The sequence below is a fragment of the Betta splendens genome, chromosome 13 (genome assembly GCF_900634795.4).
Source record: "Betta splendens chromosome 13, fBetSpl5.4, whole genome shotgun sequence".
NCBI lineage: Eukaryota > Metazoa > Chordata > Actinopteri > Anabantiformes > Osphronemidae > Betta > Betta splendens.
The window spans coordinates 9,431,223-9,447,548 of record NC_040893.2 but is presented as its reverse complement, the minus strand read 5'-3'; the positions used below and the strand labels follow the sequence as shown (position 1 = coordinate 9,447,548).

The 16,326-nt window shown below is 46.1% G+C and overlaps 2 protein-coding genes across 3 annotated transcripts in view; both read right to left on the bottom strand.

Moving 5' to 3' along the window:
• limk1a (LIM domain kinase 1a) overlaps positions 1–8,809 on the bottom strand; it is a 30,171-nt gene extending 21,362 nt beyond the window's left edge. Inside the window, exons 1-2 of one of the 2 annotated variants that reach the window (XM_029171830.3) lie at positions 8,561–8,809; positions 6,266–6,365 (exon numbers count right to left, since the gene is read on the bottom strand). In XM_029171830.3, the coding sequence (XP_029027663.1) occupies positions 6,266–6,365; positions 8,561–8,618 (158 nt within the window). In that variant the 5' untranslated portion in view covers positions 8,619–8,809. Of the gene's footprint in view, positions 1–1,744; positions 2,002–6,265; positions 6,366–8,560 lie in introns of those variants that run through there. The other variant, XM_029171831.3, reaches the window with a different exon arrangement.
• An 843-nt stretch (positions 8,810–9,652) lies between these two features.
• On the bottom strand, positions 9,653–15,527 carry LOC129605014 (elastin-like). Its single transcript, XM_055514046.1, has 12 exons — positions 15,252–15,527; positions 15,137–15,163; positions 14,958–14,972; positions 14,836–14,865; positions 13,625–13,672; positions 13,279–13,314; positions 12,836–12,916; positions 12,513–12,548; positions 12,147–12,200; positions 11,935–11,970; positions 11,201–11,266; positions 9,653–11,131 (listed from the first exon to the last, which is right to left on the bottom strand). The coding sequence occupies exons 1-12, from the start codon at positions 15,361–15,363 to the stop codon at positions 11,085–11,087; spliced, it is 588 nt and encodes a 195-aa protein (XP_055370021.1). The 5' UTR covers positions 15,364–15,527; the 3' UTR covers positions 9,653–11,084.
• Positions 15,528–16,326: the final 799 nt, after the last annotated feature.

The following is a 16,326-nucleotide window of genomic DNA, read 5'->3' as shown; positions in this document are numbered from 1 at the left end:
GGGCCTTCTCGCTTGTTCCGCTTTGGGGAAATGAGAAAAGGCTTCCACGAGCTCCGGGAACCGTGTTGCTCAGCAGGATTCAGGAGAGACAAGAGAGCTCTGCGTCCTTGTCAGGTCTCTGTTGCAGAACAGTCTGGATCCCCTTCATGGGTTTAACACAGACGAACGCAGCAGTACATGTAAATGATGGAGTTAGCCGTCAGGTGACACAGCTCCAGGGCTCTGGCATTATCCAAGTACTTCAGTCATATTACTGTGTAGTTACAATATAGTAAAACATAATATGTTCTGTGAAAACAGTTTATTCTGCTGTTGTTCTGTTCAATCCAGGAATACAATGGTTTAAAAAGCTAAATGTATCTGCAGGTCGATGCTAAGCTAAAGGTCAAATTTAAGCTCATGAATGAAGAGTTTATCACTGACAGTTTAGTTATTTAAGCACAAACCTAAATAAAAGCCCTAGTAGACACTCTGAGGGTTCAAGGTCAAAAAAGAAAGTGAGAGAACTTAAAGAAAGGAGGACGTTAATCTCCCTTTCTTTAATCACATTCAGGGTTTAAGTCTGAACTCTATCTGCTCCAAACACGCTCAAATTTAATTTTCCAAGGATCGGACTGAAAGCCAAAGGTGAAAAGCTCGGGAACAGGTGATAAATGAAAATGCACCAACGCACAGAACGACTCCTTTCTCCTCTATGCAAACGTTATCAGTGAGTATTAACCCTGGGATGTAAAGGTGAGGAGAGCCTGACGCCCGCAGGCACACATGAAGGTGACCCTCACGTGTTTATAAGTCTCCCTTCAACAGATACTTCCATGTGAGTTTGAGCTGAACATTCTTAAATCATTGTGTTATAACCCGAAGCAGATCAGAACTTCAATTCCTACTGTATGAGAGGAACCCAGTTGTGGTTAAAAGATCGTACGTAATAAATTAATAATAAATCTTAGTTAACATGAACAAGCTGTCTCGTTATGCACAGGATTTACACACTCATCACTGAGTTATTGAACATTAACTATGATATTTCTGGCTTCTCTTGAATTACAGAAGCCAAACTACACGTCTCACATTTCCTCTTGAACAGCCCGACTGCTGGACATGGTTCCTGCTGTATCTGCTCTGCCACACATGCATATCTGACTCGGATGTGACTACTGGGAGCAAACAGGGACACAAGTTTAAGCCGCACAGGGGATGTAACACGCTGCTCAGCAGGGTTCGATTAACTGTCTCACTGTGGAAATAGAGAAGTCACTCTCGGAACCACGGACACGCGTGTGACTGAGACACTGGGCTGAAGGGTTTAAAGGGAAGTGAAAGAAATATTAAAGAGAAATGAACTAATCAGATCAACCGCCGTTCAGTAATTACTTCCTTCTGGCCCATCTGCTTGTTTATCCGGCAGATTTGACTTTATGCATTTGTGTATTTTAACAATAAATGAAGCTGTTGTTTGCAGTTGGCAGCACAACTGTTTTCCCCACCTCTTGCTCAACGGCAGCCGGGATTGGCTCCAACAACCCCCCCCCCGTGACCCTTTGGCGCTTAGGATAAAAGACGCATGGAAAACACAACAACTTCCAACGAATAAAATGAGACAAAGTCATTAAAGCAGAAACTAAACACAGTATTGGTTCCTTGGACCATTAAAGAGAACATTCATTTCTAGGGCAGGCAAACAAAAGGTCCAAAGTTGAATGTAAAGTTGACTTCAGAGCCGCGGATGGACAGTTTTACTTACTGCCTGTGCTGCAGAGTGTCCGCGCGGCGCTGGCTCTTTGCTGACATGTCGCCCGTGGGAGCGAGGGCCGTGTTTTGACTCGTGTCAGCAGCTCTGATGTCCAGCGAGTGGTCCGGCCTCGCAGCCTCGCTGTCACAAGCCTCAGTGACGCTCCCTGTCTGTGCTCCGTCTCTCCCTTCCTCTGCTTCCTCTCTGGGTGCAGCTGCACCGCGGGGTCAGGATCCTTCATCCACTGTTTCCTGTGAGCTTGTGGGAGCAGACGTGACCCCGTGATGTCACGCGGCGGCTCCGCCCACCTTGTGAAGCTGGTTCCTTCTTTTTAAACCTCAACCTAAAAGGCCCTGTCCTGACTCATGTGTTCCTGTTACGCGTTATCAGTTCAACCTGTCCAGTTCCACTGCTGAGCTGCAGTGGACCCATCAAATCTGCTGTAGTCATAGAAACTGCATCCCTGTCATCAGCAAACTGATGCAAACACCTGCAGGCACCTTGACTCAGAGTTGATGCTTTGGCCGAATTAGGTTCTTGACACACTGGGCCTCCATCGTGTCCTGCAGCTTCTGTTTCCAGGCAGAGTTCGCCTCCAGAAACCAGCTGAGTCACTGCAGCTCTGCTGAGCAGCAAAGCGCCACCGTCTCACACCGCCCGCAGGTTTGCTTTGACGCAGATGGTATAAATGAGGCTTTTCCGTCACCTTTGATCCCGGTGGGAAATTTTAAGACGCCGTCCTCCTCAGACTGTGGCAGAAATGTCAGGGTGAAGCGGAGCAGATGGAGACAGAGACGTGTTCGACACAGGAGCCGAGCTGCAGGGTGCGCGTCAGCTCGTCCTTGAGAAACAGCAGCGTTGCCTAAACTACTCACTCTGTGTATAAGTACAGGCACGAGTTAGTGCGTCAGAACAGTCATTTTGAGACGTCAGGTGACTGGATGTAGATGTTGTGATATAAAGTGCAGAGGAAGCACCACGGTAGCTGTGAATCCTTTGGGGCGACTGTTGAGGCAAAGGCTGCCAGGCAGAAATAGTTTTATGGTGAGCAGGACAGTGCTGCACTGTGCTGCAGTGGGACTGCAGCATGGGGTTGAGCTGAAGGAGCAGGAGGAATTCACTGAAAAAGATGCTCAGAAAGGATTTTTCCATCTCAATCCTCATTTATATCGAAGATTTGTTTTCGAAAGAATGACCTAATAAGCATAACACCAGAAATCTTCTTACTCTCAGGAGGCACAGGTTTGAACCTACAGGCCTTTTTTTGTGTTTCACAAACACCAAGAGCTACTTAATCTGCTCCACTCCATGAAGGATGCACCTACAGGGGCTTCAGTCTGAATGGGGGGTGAAACGACAATCAAACCTCAGAGACGTTGAAGGCAACTGGATCTAAATCAGGACACCAGGCTGTAAAACACTAGGAAACAAAACCCGCATCTGTATCTGTTTCCTGTCACTGCAAAAGCATGACGCTATTAGAGATCCACGGGCAGAAACACGTCACAACATCTCTGAGAATCGATATGTTTGTTAGATGAAGCTGCAGTAGTGTAGAGTTCAGTCTCGCTCTGGTTGTTTACAGCAGCGCTTTGGGACAAACTGAAGCAAAAGGCGGATGTGGGAAAAGTTCAGAGTCAGAGCATGGCTGCTTTTTTCCCATGAAGCCACAGAACAGAAGCCGCTTCTCCCTCTCACCCATGGGAACGCCTTCATTTAGCGTGTCTCTGCCTTCTCCCCTCGTCTCCTGCATTGCTCCATCACAGCACTGGGCCCTGCAGTTGGGACCTCTGTTTTGGATTCATGATTCATGCACAGTCCATGTTCCACAGACGTCTTCCCTAACAAGCGGAACTGTCTTAAATCCTGCTTTTCCGTGACAATCCTGCCGCCCCTGAGGAGTTGGATCTGGGTCAGATTCCCTCTAATGTTTAGACATGGCATTCTCTCATTGAAAACATTGATTTCTAGTAGGAAGCAACCTTTTTTTTCCTTCTTCTCTAATTTAACAGTTCAGCTGTGCGTGGTGTCACCATGGTACACGGTGTAAACTGGCACCCGGCTCAGTTCTGAATAGTCTGCTATTAGTTGTGACTACAGGTTCATCATAGAAATGACAAGGAAGGCCTGAAATTAGCTCACACACATAAACACACGAAGGCGGATATGCAGAAAGGCAAACACCCCACTGAGACACACACACACACACACACACACACACACACACACACACACACACACACACACACACACACACACACACACACACACACACACACACACACACACACACACACACACGATACCCTCCTCAGATTTCCCATTCAGACCTCCAGCTGGGGGGCAATCATTACAGACACGCTGAGCGGTGAGGTTTCCACGCAGCGACAGCCGAACCTGTCGACCGGTTCACAATAACGCAGCAAGAGGGTGAGTGATGGGGACAAGGTGGCAAAGGAAAGTGCCCGTCAGCTTGTCCAGATAAAGTGTTCCAACTGCAAAGCGTCTCATACTGTAGTTCAGTCATATCAAACATGTTTTCAGTAGAATGTGGCTCTTTTGTAACATCTAGTGGCGGCTGACAGAAACAGCCTTTTTATATTTTAGTACTGTACATGTATGTAGCTGCTGTTCATCACTGCACTGCTGAGTGACACAGGCATTGGGTTTTAAAGAGCAGAACCTGATGCTAAACCCGAAAACATGTTTCTGCTGCAACATCTGAGTAATTAAAATTTTATGACTTATCTGTTTAGCATTTCTGCCCTTTGTGAAGTAAGTTTTGCATATTGCTCTGCAGATAAAGAATATAGGTACAAAAAGTATTATTGAAGCAGAAGCTGTCAGACCTGTCACATGTTGCTCGTCGATGGAGAGCGTGTGGCAGCGAGCAGACAGAGGTTGAGAACTTCCATTAGAACCCCAGTAACAAAAGCTGCAGCAACATCAGCAACTGTGTCCTATTAATAATATATAGAACAGGCCTGTAAAACTGCCCCACTTCCAAAGTAAATACTGTAACGAACTCCCAACTCTGTGGGTTTATCACTAAGCCTCGCAGACACAGTCTGCTCTGGCAGCTCAATGAAAAGGAAGTGTCCTGTTGTGCGTTGATCCAGAAGAAAACGCAAGACGCGCTACTTCCCTGAGCTACAGACGGTGTTGGCGGAAGTCTCAAATTGCAAATTTGCTCCGTTGAATGGATCGATGGCCATTAGTGTGTGTCAACCATCTGTGAATCTCCTTTTATTCACATGCATCAAGGCATCAAGTTATGTGCCCCAAGGCGAACGCTTCGATCTGAAGACTTTGTGGTGGATTTAACGACCGCTCTCTATGTCCACTGATCTGGGATCAACTCTGCTCATGTCTACAGATATCAGATCCGTTCACCAGAATGGATGAAAATTGATGAAAATTTCAAAATGCACTTTTCACACAGAGTGGCTGCGGTCTCACTGCCCACACACGGCCCGCTGCAGCACAAGTGAAGGAAGCGGAACTGAGAAGAAACAGCAGAGCTTCAGAGTCTCCGTACTCACACTCCATGTGTCGTCCACAGGCTTCTGCAACTGAAACACGCACCTGCCTATTGTCCCTAAACACACTGGCCACAGTGGAAAAGGTCAACGACGGCAGGTCAACAGCAGCTTCATCACAGTAACTACTGTCACCTCCTCTTCACCTTGAATTTAGAGCAATTCAAAGTGAATATGTATAATATATATAAGTGTTTGTAAAAAGAGTGAGTCATTATCAAGCTTTTCACATGTCAGGAGGCTAATTTGTCCGATCCAACCACAGCTTTGTCTGTGGGATTTATTTCCTGAAATAGACAGGAACCAGACATGATCCTGTGGGAACGCACCTCTGCTGTGTGTTGGGTTCACTGTGGGCCTGTTGAAGCCTGTTACAAAGCCGCTGCTGTGTTTCTGCTCCTCGTGTCGATAAAACCAGTTGGGTAATGCATCATGTTCACCAACTGAATGGAAATCATGGGAGTGATAATATTGTATGTTGTACTGTTTGTACTTTTTATATGCTGAGATGCACCACCTGCCAACACCGAGTCCAATTCCAAGTTCTGTGCTCTCTACAGGACCTGGCAATAAATCTTTTTCTGATTTGAATTTGGATTCTGATAATGATGATGTGAGAGAGAAAATGCTCGTGGAAAATAGGGTTTGATCCATATTCACTCGGACGAACTCACTGAACGTTCGTCCGTCACAGATGCAGGTACACACACGCCTGCAACTGCTCAGAATGAGCACAGGACTGTCTGCATTTCCTGGTGCACCAGAAAAACAGGAATTATTCTAACACGTAACTGAGACGACAAACAACTGAACTCATCCATCAGGGAACTGTTTCTGATGTGAAATATTTGCTTGTGAACAAAACTGAAACCAAATAAATGACGTTCACAACATTTACAGTACTGTAACTGCATTATTGCTCGTATTAATGCTCTATGCCCTCCTTGTTTATACAGATGCACATGCAGATGTGAGGGTGTTTTGGGAGCGGTACCTGAAGCAGGTCGTGTGCCAGTCATTGTTGAGGGCCTGCAGGTACTGCTCATCGTAGATCCTCTGTCTGCACCCCGCACACACGGGCAAACTCCCCCCCGCTGCAACAACAGGACCACAACATGTAAGTGTTACTAGGCACGACACATCCAATCCAGGTCCGTGTATGAGCTGGTGCTTGTCTGTGGAATCTAACCCCACAGAGTCTCCGTCAGAGAAATGCTCCATCATGCTCCATTACAGTATGTGAGTGTTTCTTCTCATGTGTTAGTGTCCACAGATGGTTAACAGGCAAAGTTAATGAGCAGAACTCAGCAGGGGTGTCGCCATTGACGTCGTACACCAAAAAATAAATACATTTTGGTTTGGTTTGGCTTCCAGTACCCAACATTAGTTTTTACTGTAGAGATCCAGTATGCAATGACAGTGAATGCAGAGTATTTGTCTCTAAGCTAATGTTTAACATTACAATTCACCTCAGGGTCTCTGGTTTACTGGACAGGTGTTGTATTAATGGACACTGCAGAGCTCACCCCAGATCTAGTTTACTGTATGCTTGGTTTGAATGTAACTAAGGTGGATCACAGGTGGACATGTGAGACAGATCTAGTGCTCCAGGTGCGAGCAGTGCCCAAAATAAAACCCCCCAAAAGCTACTTTGTTTCCAGCAGACACATTTCTCCTCTGTTTCGTTGATTAAACTACCACAAATCTCTCCTCCCATTCTCCAGTGATGAAAATCTTAATTATGATTAGAGTTTCAGGAAAAAAGGCCATTCGGCAGATATGGGACAATTTATACTGTGAATTAAGTAATGAATTAAAGGGACAACGGGTCTCATTCAAAAGGACGAGATTGTGGCAGCAGCTAATTGCAAGCACACACACAACATTTTATTGTCACTGCAAACAAACTTTCCCATGGCATCTGCTACACTGAGATGCAAAGTAGCAGGGTAAATAAACATGGCGACCTCTCTTATTATTTGCATCACTGTTGCATTCTTGTACTGTCATCCCTGAAGCCTCATACAGGCGAGGTGATGTGCAGTATATCCTTCAGGACTCTCAATACAAACGCACTTTGTGTAACGATTTTTCATCTGCTGCCCCATTTACAACATGCAGGAAATGCTTCTTGATTATTTGGTTACCATAACAACATCATCCGGGTACGGGTGCCGGTGATGGTCATATATCATGTACTGGACGCTGGTAGAGGCTTCCTGAGGTCGGCTCGTTTTCATAAAGCCTGAGCGAGCAGCCTGTTATTGATCAGGCCGACTAAGAGCCTCAGTTCATCTTAATGTCTCTCTCCTGCTCTAACTTAACCTCCTAATTAATTAATTCCTATTTTTCACTTTGTCTCTTCATTAGGAAGCGATTCTCTCCCTGCCAAACGTGTCCTCCTGACCCGTGCTGTGTCTCAGTTAGGACACCTCAGCAGACACACACATGCATTCCTTCCCTGTCACATATACAGTATGTACCTGTGCGCCGCTCCCCTCTGCTCCTGTCAGTCCTGCCTCCAGATAAAACCAGCTCACTAAGCAAACTGAGTCATCACATAAAAGCTCTATTGATAAGTTCAGTGAAGCTATTTAACATTTCCTCCACTGCACTTTACCACTGTTATCAATTAGAAATGAATCTAAATGTTAGTGATGGGGTGAAGTGTACGAGACCAAAGTTTGTCCTATAACCAAATCAAAATTGATTCATTCATAACTTGTTTTTCTCGTTGTAAACAATCTCTTGCACAGTCACATTTAATTTACCTTATAATAAATTAAATAAAGTTTAAAACAGTTATCGTGCCGTATTTTAAATGATTAACGCTATGTGTAAAGCAGAGACGCAGTTCGAGGAGATTTTAATATTTAACAAGAAGATGGAGCAGCTCCAGCTCCTCATCGGCTCCATCATTTGTTTTTCAACTTTGTCGGACGTGGTGTCCGCTCCCTGGGGTGTTTCAGCGCTCATCACGCCGCTGATGCTCTCTCTGTGTTAACAACCTGTTCATAAGCAGAGGACCACTGGCTATTTCAGTGATGGGTGTAGGCGCTGCCTCCAAACATTCTACTGTAGGTGCGTTAGCTCCGCTTCAGTCGCAGCACCTCCAGCCTGACACTCCCTGCAGATGCACCGACGCTGCACCCTCATCCTCCGCTGACTGACGCTACGCTTCACCCAAAGTCAGCAGAACAGCTTTTTGATTAACGTGAGCATCCTCTGTGTTTGGAGGTTGCGCCTCTCGTCCCCACATCCCCCCTGACCCCCCCCGGCAGCTCCTCACCTTCCTCCTCTCCCATGCGTTCGTCCTTCCAGGTGCAACAAAGCAGCATCAACCTCATTCACTCTCCGACACCGAGCTCCGGGACAGAGCCAGCCGTCTCTGGTCGACAGAGGATCCGGTGTCCGACCAGCACCACCAGCACCACCAGCACCAGCAGCAGCAGCAGCAGCAGCAGCACCGCAGCGCGCCCGCCGGTCGTGTTGCTGTGCGTCGGTCGCTCCTTGCGGCGGCGCACACGGCTTCCTCCTGCCTGCACGCTCCTCCGTTCAAGACGAGCAGGCGGCCAATGACGACGCGGGGCCGGCGCGAGGAGGACGCGACCCAGCCAATCAGCGACGCTCCCCGGGTAACGAATGCCGCTATCAGAGGGAGGGGTCAGAGCGGTAAACACCGTGGGGCCAATAATCACATAACAATCTAGAAGCAGTGGAGGAGTTTTATTGTACCGCTGTTTAGGAGAAAAGGTTTATTATTTATTGATTTATTTATGATCATGAGGGAGCACCACCAGATCAATAACAGCATTTAAACACAGTCACATCTCTACGTCCTGTCACCTTCTCCTCCAGTTAAACTACAGTACTTGTACTTACGCAGCTCTAGTTTTGCACAGTGTTGTGGCATTGTGTGCATTTTCAGAGCAACTCTGTTGGTGTTTCTGCATGTGACTACAGCATCTGCTGATGGGACGGGGCACTTGCACAGGATGTAGACCATGGGTCAGTGACTCTCCCAGGAGATCCCCAGTGCATAGCAGCGTGAGCTCATTGTTTCCAGCTGGCACAACATGAAGTTTAGTCAAGGTGCAGGGGCGCTGTCAAAGTGTGCTTAATCTGGGGCCCGCTTTCAGAAGAACTCTGCCAAATCATACTTCTATTAGGTTTTAAATACACTAAATCTGACGGTCCCCGAGATGCCTCAAAGGCAGGGATTAAACTCGCAGTGTAATCACTTTGTGGTATGTGGCTCACAGCAAACGGATCCAGCGCGGCATCCGTCCTGGGCCAGGTGGTTGTGATCAAGTCTCTGAGGACAAGCTGCTGCGGCTTAAAGAGCGCAGAAGCGGACGGGCATCAAAAAAGGAAGACACCGGCTTTTTAAACAGGTTTTATTTCGTTACTTAGTGAAGCAAATTAAATGCCAGGACGTCCGGGAAACGAGTCACGTGTGTGTCGTGGAAACTAAAAGTGCAAAACCACATTGTTCCTCCCTTTAAAAACAGTTTTAAATAAAGATGAAGAGTATCCCACGGCACATACATGAGGCAAGGCCCGACCCGGTGAGGCTCAGGGACAGTTCTCACACAGGGTCGAGGGAGGGAGCGGCGAAGGAGTACAAAATACAGTACACGGTTACAGGAGGAGATGGGCTCACGTGGCGACGGCGCTGGTGAAACCTTTGGTCAGTAAAGCCTTGGTAAAAGCAGCTCAAGTAAATAGAGAACAACATAAACACATACTAGGCTTATGGTGGACTACGATTCTCAACAGTGGATAAATGCAAGAGCAAAGGATCGTCCTCGTTCTACGTTCACATATTCCTGATAACAATAAAGCTATGAGTCAAAGTATGGTGCAAAAAAATGTGGATAATCATGTTATGACGAAGTTACATAGACGTAAATAACTGCTGCACTGGGACTAAACGTTTGAAGCAGACTCCACTCATACGCACGCATACTAGTGTCGGGGAGACACTCAAAGGCACCACTGCTGCTCATCCTGCAACGAGTCAGACACTGTTTGATTGTCTTCAGCACAATGTTCCTCAGAGCAGACAGTGCTCTTCATACATCACACGTCTGGCAACGACGGACTCGCCGGGAGAACTGAGCCGCATAGCAACCAGAATCAGCCGAGTCGCTGGGAGCAGATAGGTTGGCCGGAGCCCCGCTTCCTGCTGCCTTTTACCCAGCGGGGCTATAAATAGCAGCAGGAGTGACGGGGGCCAGGACCAAAGCCACACTTGGTGGTTTTTTTTTTGTTTTGTTTTTTGGTTTTACCGCGAGCCTCGGCCCCTCTGCAAAGACAGAGGGGTGGACTGTGCTGCGAGGTGTGACACTGTGGGCTGCAGCACCCAGGAAGGGGATGAAAAGCAAAAGAAAACCGCGTGGAGGTCACATTCATAGGACGGGGACAGTCTTTTGCACAACAGTACAGCCATATGTCCAGATAACACACACACTCACACACACGCACGCACACACACGCACACACACACACGCTTTTTGTATCTTAGTGCGATAAAGCTGATTAACTGGACCGCATTTAACTTTAAAGGCACCATCAGTAACTTATGTCACATCAGAACGAATACAAAATTCTGGGTCGGTGGGTGTGTGTTAAAAAAAAACAACAACAACAACAACAAAAAACGACCTTTAAGTCAAGTAAATAAAACATCTGTACGTGTTTTCTAATGGGGGATTGTTTGCATATAAAATGTACATTCTAGATCATGCAGTAGCACCATGGTTTTTCCTCGAGGTCACGCCGGATCTCGGGGGATCCTCTCCGGGCGTCGCCTACTTCCTCCGCCCGCAGTACTTGCCCTGGCATCCCGCAGCGCCACCTGCAGCAGAGATCACAGCCGTCAGGCGGCGTCTGAGCAACGCCACGGAGTTCCTTTGACCCACCGCACCTCTGTAGAGTCCTCCACCTGTGCCGCCCAGGAAGCCCTGCAATGGGCCGTACTTGGCTGCCTTGGCTGCAAAACAACACAGGAGACTCAGGTACATTCATATTCAATGGTTCCACATGGAACCTCTATTTAATCAATTTTATCCACTTAATTCCACTTCTACGACTTCAAAAGCGGCGAATTGTGTAACTGCGCTGATGTCGGTGGTTGTTTCGTCTTTGCCTTATTCTCTGTTCTGTGCATAAAAACCCTATAGAACTGAGGATGATGGACATGGGAACAGTCAGACCTGTGTGACGCCTCTGTTTACACGCATTAGCTCCTCTGTTCCCCTCCAAGGCATGTCATGCCACGGGCAAACGAACAGAATGAAGGCCTTCCGCATTCATTTGAGTCACGCCTGTGTGCGAGTCGACCTCATACTCACGCGTTGAGAGTCTGAACCAGCACGACTGAGTTATCTAAGAAACCAGGCGCGTTCTTCTTGGCTTAATCCCACCAGTAGTAATCTCCCATATTGGGGAAAATTCAGATTACGGTGCCTGCTACATACCGCATGCGTCGAGCCATCTGCACTGACGAGCACTCTGCAAAACCCACACTCCACCATTTGCAATCTCACCCATATAATCTGACATTATCCTCTGCTCAGGGACAGAATTTGTGCGTATCTGCATCTGTGGGGCGGCTGAGGTGCGATTTGGTGCATGAAGGGCTGTGCGGACACTGGTTACCTTGTTGAGGAGTCAGTGGGGCTGGAACGTATCCACCTACAGAACATTAGAGACAAAGACAAATGAGAGGAGAGTTGGTGCCAAGATGAAACCACTTCCGATCTATCCCAGGGGCTGATGGACTGCAGGAACCCCACACAGGCAGTAGTATTCACCTGTCAGCACACACTGGTACATTCACTGAAACTAGGTACAAGTGAAAAATGCAGTACCTGGGTAGTACTGTTGGGGGTAAGCTCCTCCATAAGGAGCAACGGGAGCAACACCTGCAACACCAGATACAAGTTACAGAACCAAAGCAGAGCACAGACAGAAGCTACTGTAGCATCACTGAGTCAGTAACTATGACGACTTCTATAACACCTCATTAACACATTGGTGACTTCACTCAATCTAGTTTCCCAGCCTCTTGTTTGGAAAACTGGGCCGCTTACATAAACCATCGTGATTCTTTTTGCTAGGTCTCTGCAATAAGAGCAAGACGAGGCAGCTACGCTGTCATTACAGACAGAAATGCTACATAGATTTGTTTCATCTTTACGATAAGAGCTATTTTTTTGCGAGGGAGAGGTCCTCACCCTGCTGATAGGCACCAACTCCAAGGTTGCCGTAGCCTGTCAAAATAAAAAGCAATAAATCAATAACGGTGTGAGAAAACACCAGAATCATAATATATAATGGCTTCTGCATGTCTCCCTCGGAGTAACTGGTGTCACCACTTACACCACAGTACAGTAACTGACAGAACCCTCCCAGGGACTGTTATCTTCAAAGAGTCACACTTTTCATGTTGCGCACAACGCTATTACCGGTAATCAGTCTCCATCAGGAAGTGCAGCCTAGTGTGACACTGCCAGTGGTGGTGTGTGCGGTGGATGCTGTTGGGTGGAAGGCCCAGTACCTGGTTTGGGCGCTTTAGCTCCGAGTCCAGCACCAACACCAGCGCCTCCCAGTCCGACCGAGGAGGGGTACGTCAAGCCGCCTGTCACAACAGACAACAAACACAGGGCTGCAGACTCCACAGCAGCATCCAGCTGACTTGTTATTCCTGATAAACTAGGCCCCGCAGAGATACTTATCGCTATTTTGCTCAATTTCCTGCACAGGAAGTGCAAAGCGATGGCATCTCCTCACCAACTGTCAATTCGAGCAGCGGGAGGAATGTCTCTGTTGTGTTTTAAATTGTGCTGTAGGTATTAAGGCTCCTAAACACGCAGGGTGACCTCGAGCCACCATGATAAGCACTGTACTGTAGGCCTCAGTGAATGAGGATTACAATGAGGTAAGTTATGATCAAGCTAAATGTTAATACATTTAGTGTTAAATGCTTGGGTGTGATCTGACCTCCTGATGCCAGTGGAATCCCTGCTCCGCCCACCACTATAAAGAAGAGCAGCACAACGGTGTGTCAGGCTATACATGCACACAGGTAGAGCACAGTTCACAGTCAAAATGATTCACAGCTGCTGGAGTGGAAGACGCCGGTCACTGAGGGGTTAAATAAGTTAGAGAGAGCAGTGCTGTGCTGAGCTATTACACTACAATTCTTCTTTTATTTGTTTATAGCAAAACACTTAACGTTCTCAGCATGTAATTAACAACTGGGACCCTAATATGTAACAGCAAAAAGCAAACCGAGAAAGGAAACAATGACAAATAGCAAAAGTTTGGTTTGTTTGAAGCAGGTTACCTGGAGTTTTCAAAGGCTTGGCTCCAGGCAGACCTACAGCTCCAGGACCTGGAGAACAACCGAGAAAGAGTGAATTCATAGGATTAAAAACTATATTTTACATAACAAACCAAGCTTAAGGTGTCTCTAGGTCCCTCTCTACTCAAGTATACGTTAATTATTTTTTTGGTTAATTGGATATTCAGGTTTATTTAATTTGTCAGTTAAATTAGGTTAATTCTTTTTTGTTTGTTGTCATTCACCCTCTTGCTTCACAGCCAAGATAGCGAGTGAGTGAGTGAGTGAGTGAGTGAGTGAGTGAGTGAGTGAGTGAGTGAGTGAGTGAGTGAGTGAGTGAGTGTTTGCTTCTGTAGTCAACTGAAACTCAGGATTCATGTTTGATCTTGTGGGTTTGAGAATAAATAAACACAAGAATGCACTTGGCACATCATCCCATGTTCAACACATGTGAAATAGTGCTGAACAGCAAAAGCATGTTAACGAGGCTAACCTGCAGAGACGCAAAACCGATGACTGTTCAGTCTGTCTGAGGTCTAATGAGGGATAGAAAGGCCTGATGCAGCTTTCACTACTTGTCCTATTGATTTGAGTCATTAAGTGTGACCTGTTCATGGTAAGATGCAGCTAGACACTGATCTACTGTACATGCGTGGATCATTAAAGTGTACGGTTGGCTCTAACGTCAGCAGATTCAACAGAGCTACCATGATGTGTGTGTGTGTGTGTGTGTGTGTGTGTGTGTGTGTGTGTGTGTGTGTGTGTGTGTGCGTGTGTGTGTGTGTGTGTGTGCAGACATCGACCCCTAAAAACAACTGTTTATTATTTATGTAGGGCGAACAGCAAGCTTGTATTTGTCTCTGTCGCCCTCATGTGGGCATAAGTGTGTATTGCACCAAATGAGGAGTGTTTTCAGTTTAAAGGTTAAAGGACATGTATAATAAATATTTACAATATTGTGTTTTGCTTTTTTCCACTTATTATTACATTTGATTTAAAAGGAGCTGAAAAACAAAGATTAAGTCTAGAGAGGGGGGTAAATGACTGATGCCCAATATCTCTGCATACACATCAGAAAATTTTCTTTTGCTTATTGCTTTATGTTTGTAGAAAATGCCAACAGAGTTTTATTAATTTGGCTGTTGCATTAAGAATATGAAGCGGTAAAATCCACAGACAAAGATTAACGAGAGAATATATGGAACTGCTCTTACCGCCAAGGGGCGCTACAACACCAGTTCCACCTGTCACATAGAGATTAAATACACACTTCAATCTAATGTCTTAATAAAGGTTTAAAAATAAATAAATGAAGACGTAAAGAAATTATATTTACCAACACTTGTGCCAGCTGTAAAACAAAAAAAGCATCATCAAGTTAAAGCACACAGCATAAATACAGCTGCTGAATGAATAGAAAGTGGGTGTTTGTGCGTGCGTGCGTGTGTGTGTGTGTGTGTGTGTGTGTGTGTGTGTGTGTGTGTGTGTGTGTGTGTGTGTGTGTTTGGTGCTCACCGCTTGGTTGACTCACTTCACCAGCAACTGTTGCATGAACAGGGCAAGTAATTAGTCCAGACGGAGACAGTGTTAAATGAAGTGAATGCAAAAACATCTACTTCTTTGAACTCACCGCCTGCTTCCACGCGTCCACCACAAGGACAACGGTGCAGAGGGGAAGAAAAGCAAAGTGAGACATGTACGGCTGCTGTTAGTGACAAAACTCCATATTGTTTGAATGTCATAAAAAAGTCATACAGTACATGCGAGACACGTTTCTTCCAAGGCCCGTAAAATGATAAATTCTTGCCCTGTTACTCAGTTTGGCCGAGGAGCGGCTCTAGGAAGAGTCCTGGTGGTTCCAGGCTTCTCCATTTCACCATTACTGAGACCACTGAGCTCCTGGGACCACTCAACACCTGGCTTTACAGCCATGCCTTCAACCAGGCCTTGCCATAATTTTATTGCAGCGATCCACAGAGAGCTTGCTGGACGTGGTGGTTTGCTTATGGGCCCTGACAAACAGCGGGAATTGAGAGACATTATATACAGTCTGCTCTAAAAACACAGCAAAGGAATGGCTAATGGATACGTTTTGGCTCTGCACTGAAATCATTTGGGTTTAAAATCAAAAAGTGAATAAAAGACATAAATTCAGAGTTTATTTCCTGGTATTTGCACTCATCTATTGAACATAGCAGCTTTTACACTGTGATAGAACCTACCCATTTAGAGAGATGGAACATAATGAAACATGTTAATATAGCTCCTTTGTTGAGCTGGTGGATGGTTCTACTGTATGTCATCTGTATGATGTCATCTACATGCACGATGAGGCTTCCCTCTATTAGGTGTTAATTGGCAGCTAAAATGTTCCTGCAAACATTTGATATTGTTTCCTGCTCCAGCATGGTTGCAAATGACTGGATTAGCCTAGCTAGATTAGCAGGTCTGCTCCACAAGCTGCCAAGCTCAACAAACACGAAGCAGGTCATGTCTTCACTTAGGGACGAAGAATTAATCTTGGTCTCAGTCTTTAAAGCTGCAAACTACACCCTGCTCGTTTAAAACCTGATCTGATCCAGGAGGTGGATGAATGAAAAATGGAGGTGGATGGATGAAAAATAAAAGCTTAACTTTTACAGTGCATCACAACCATCGTTTGCTATTAAAAACCACATGTCTTGTAAAGGGAATATAGACGTGTG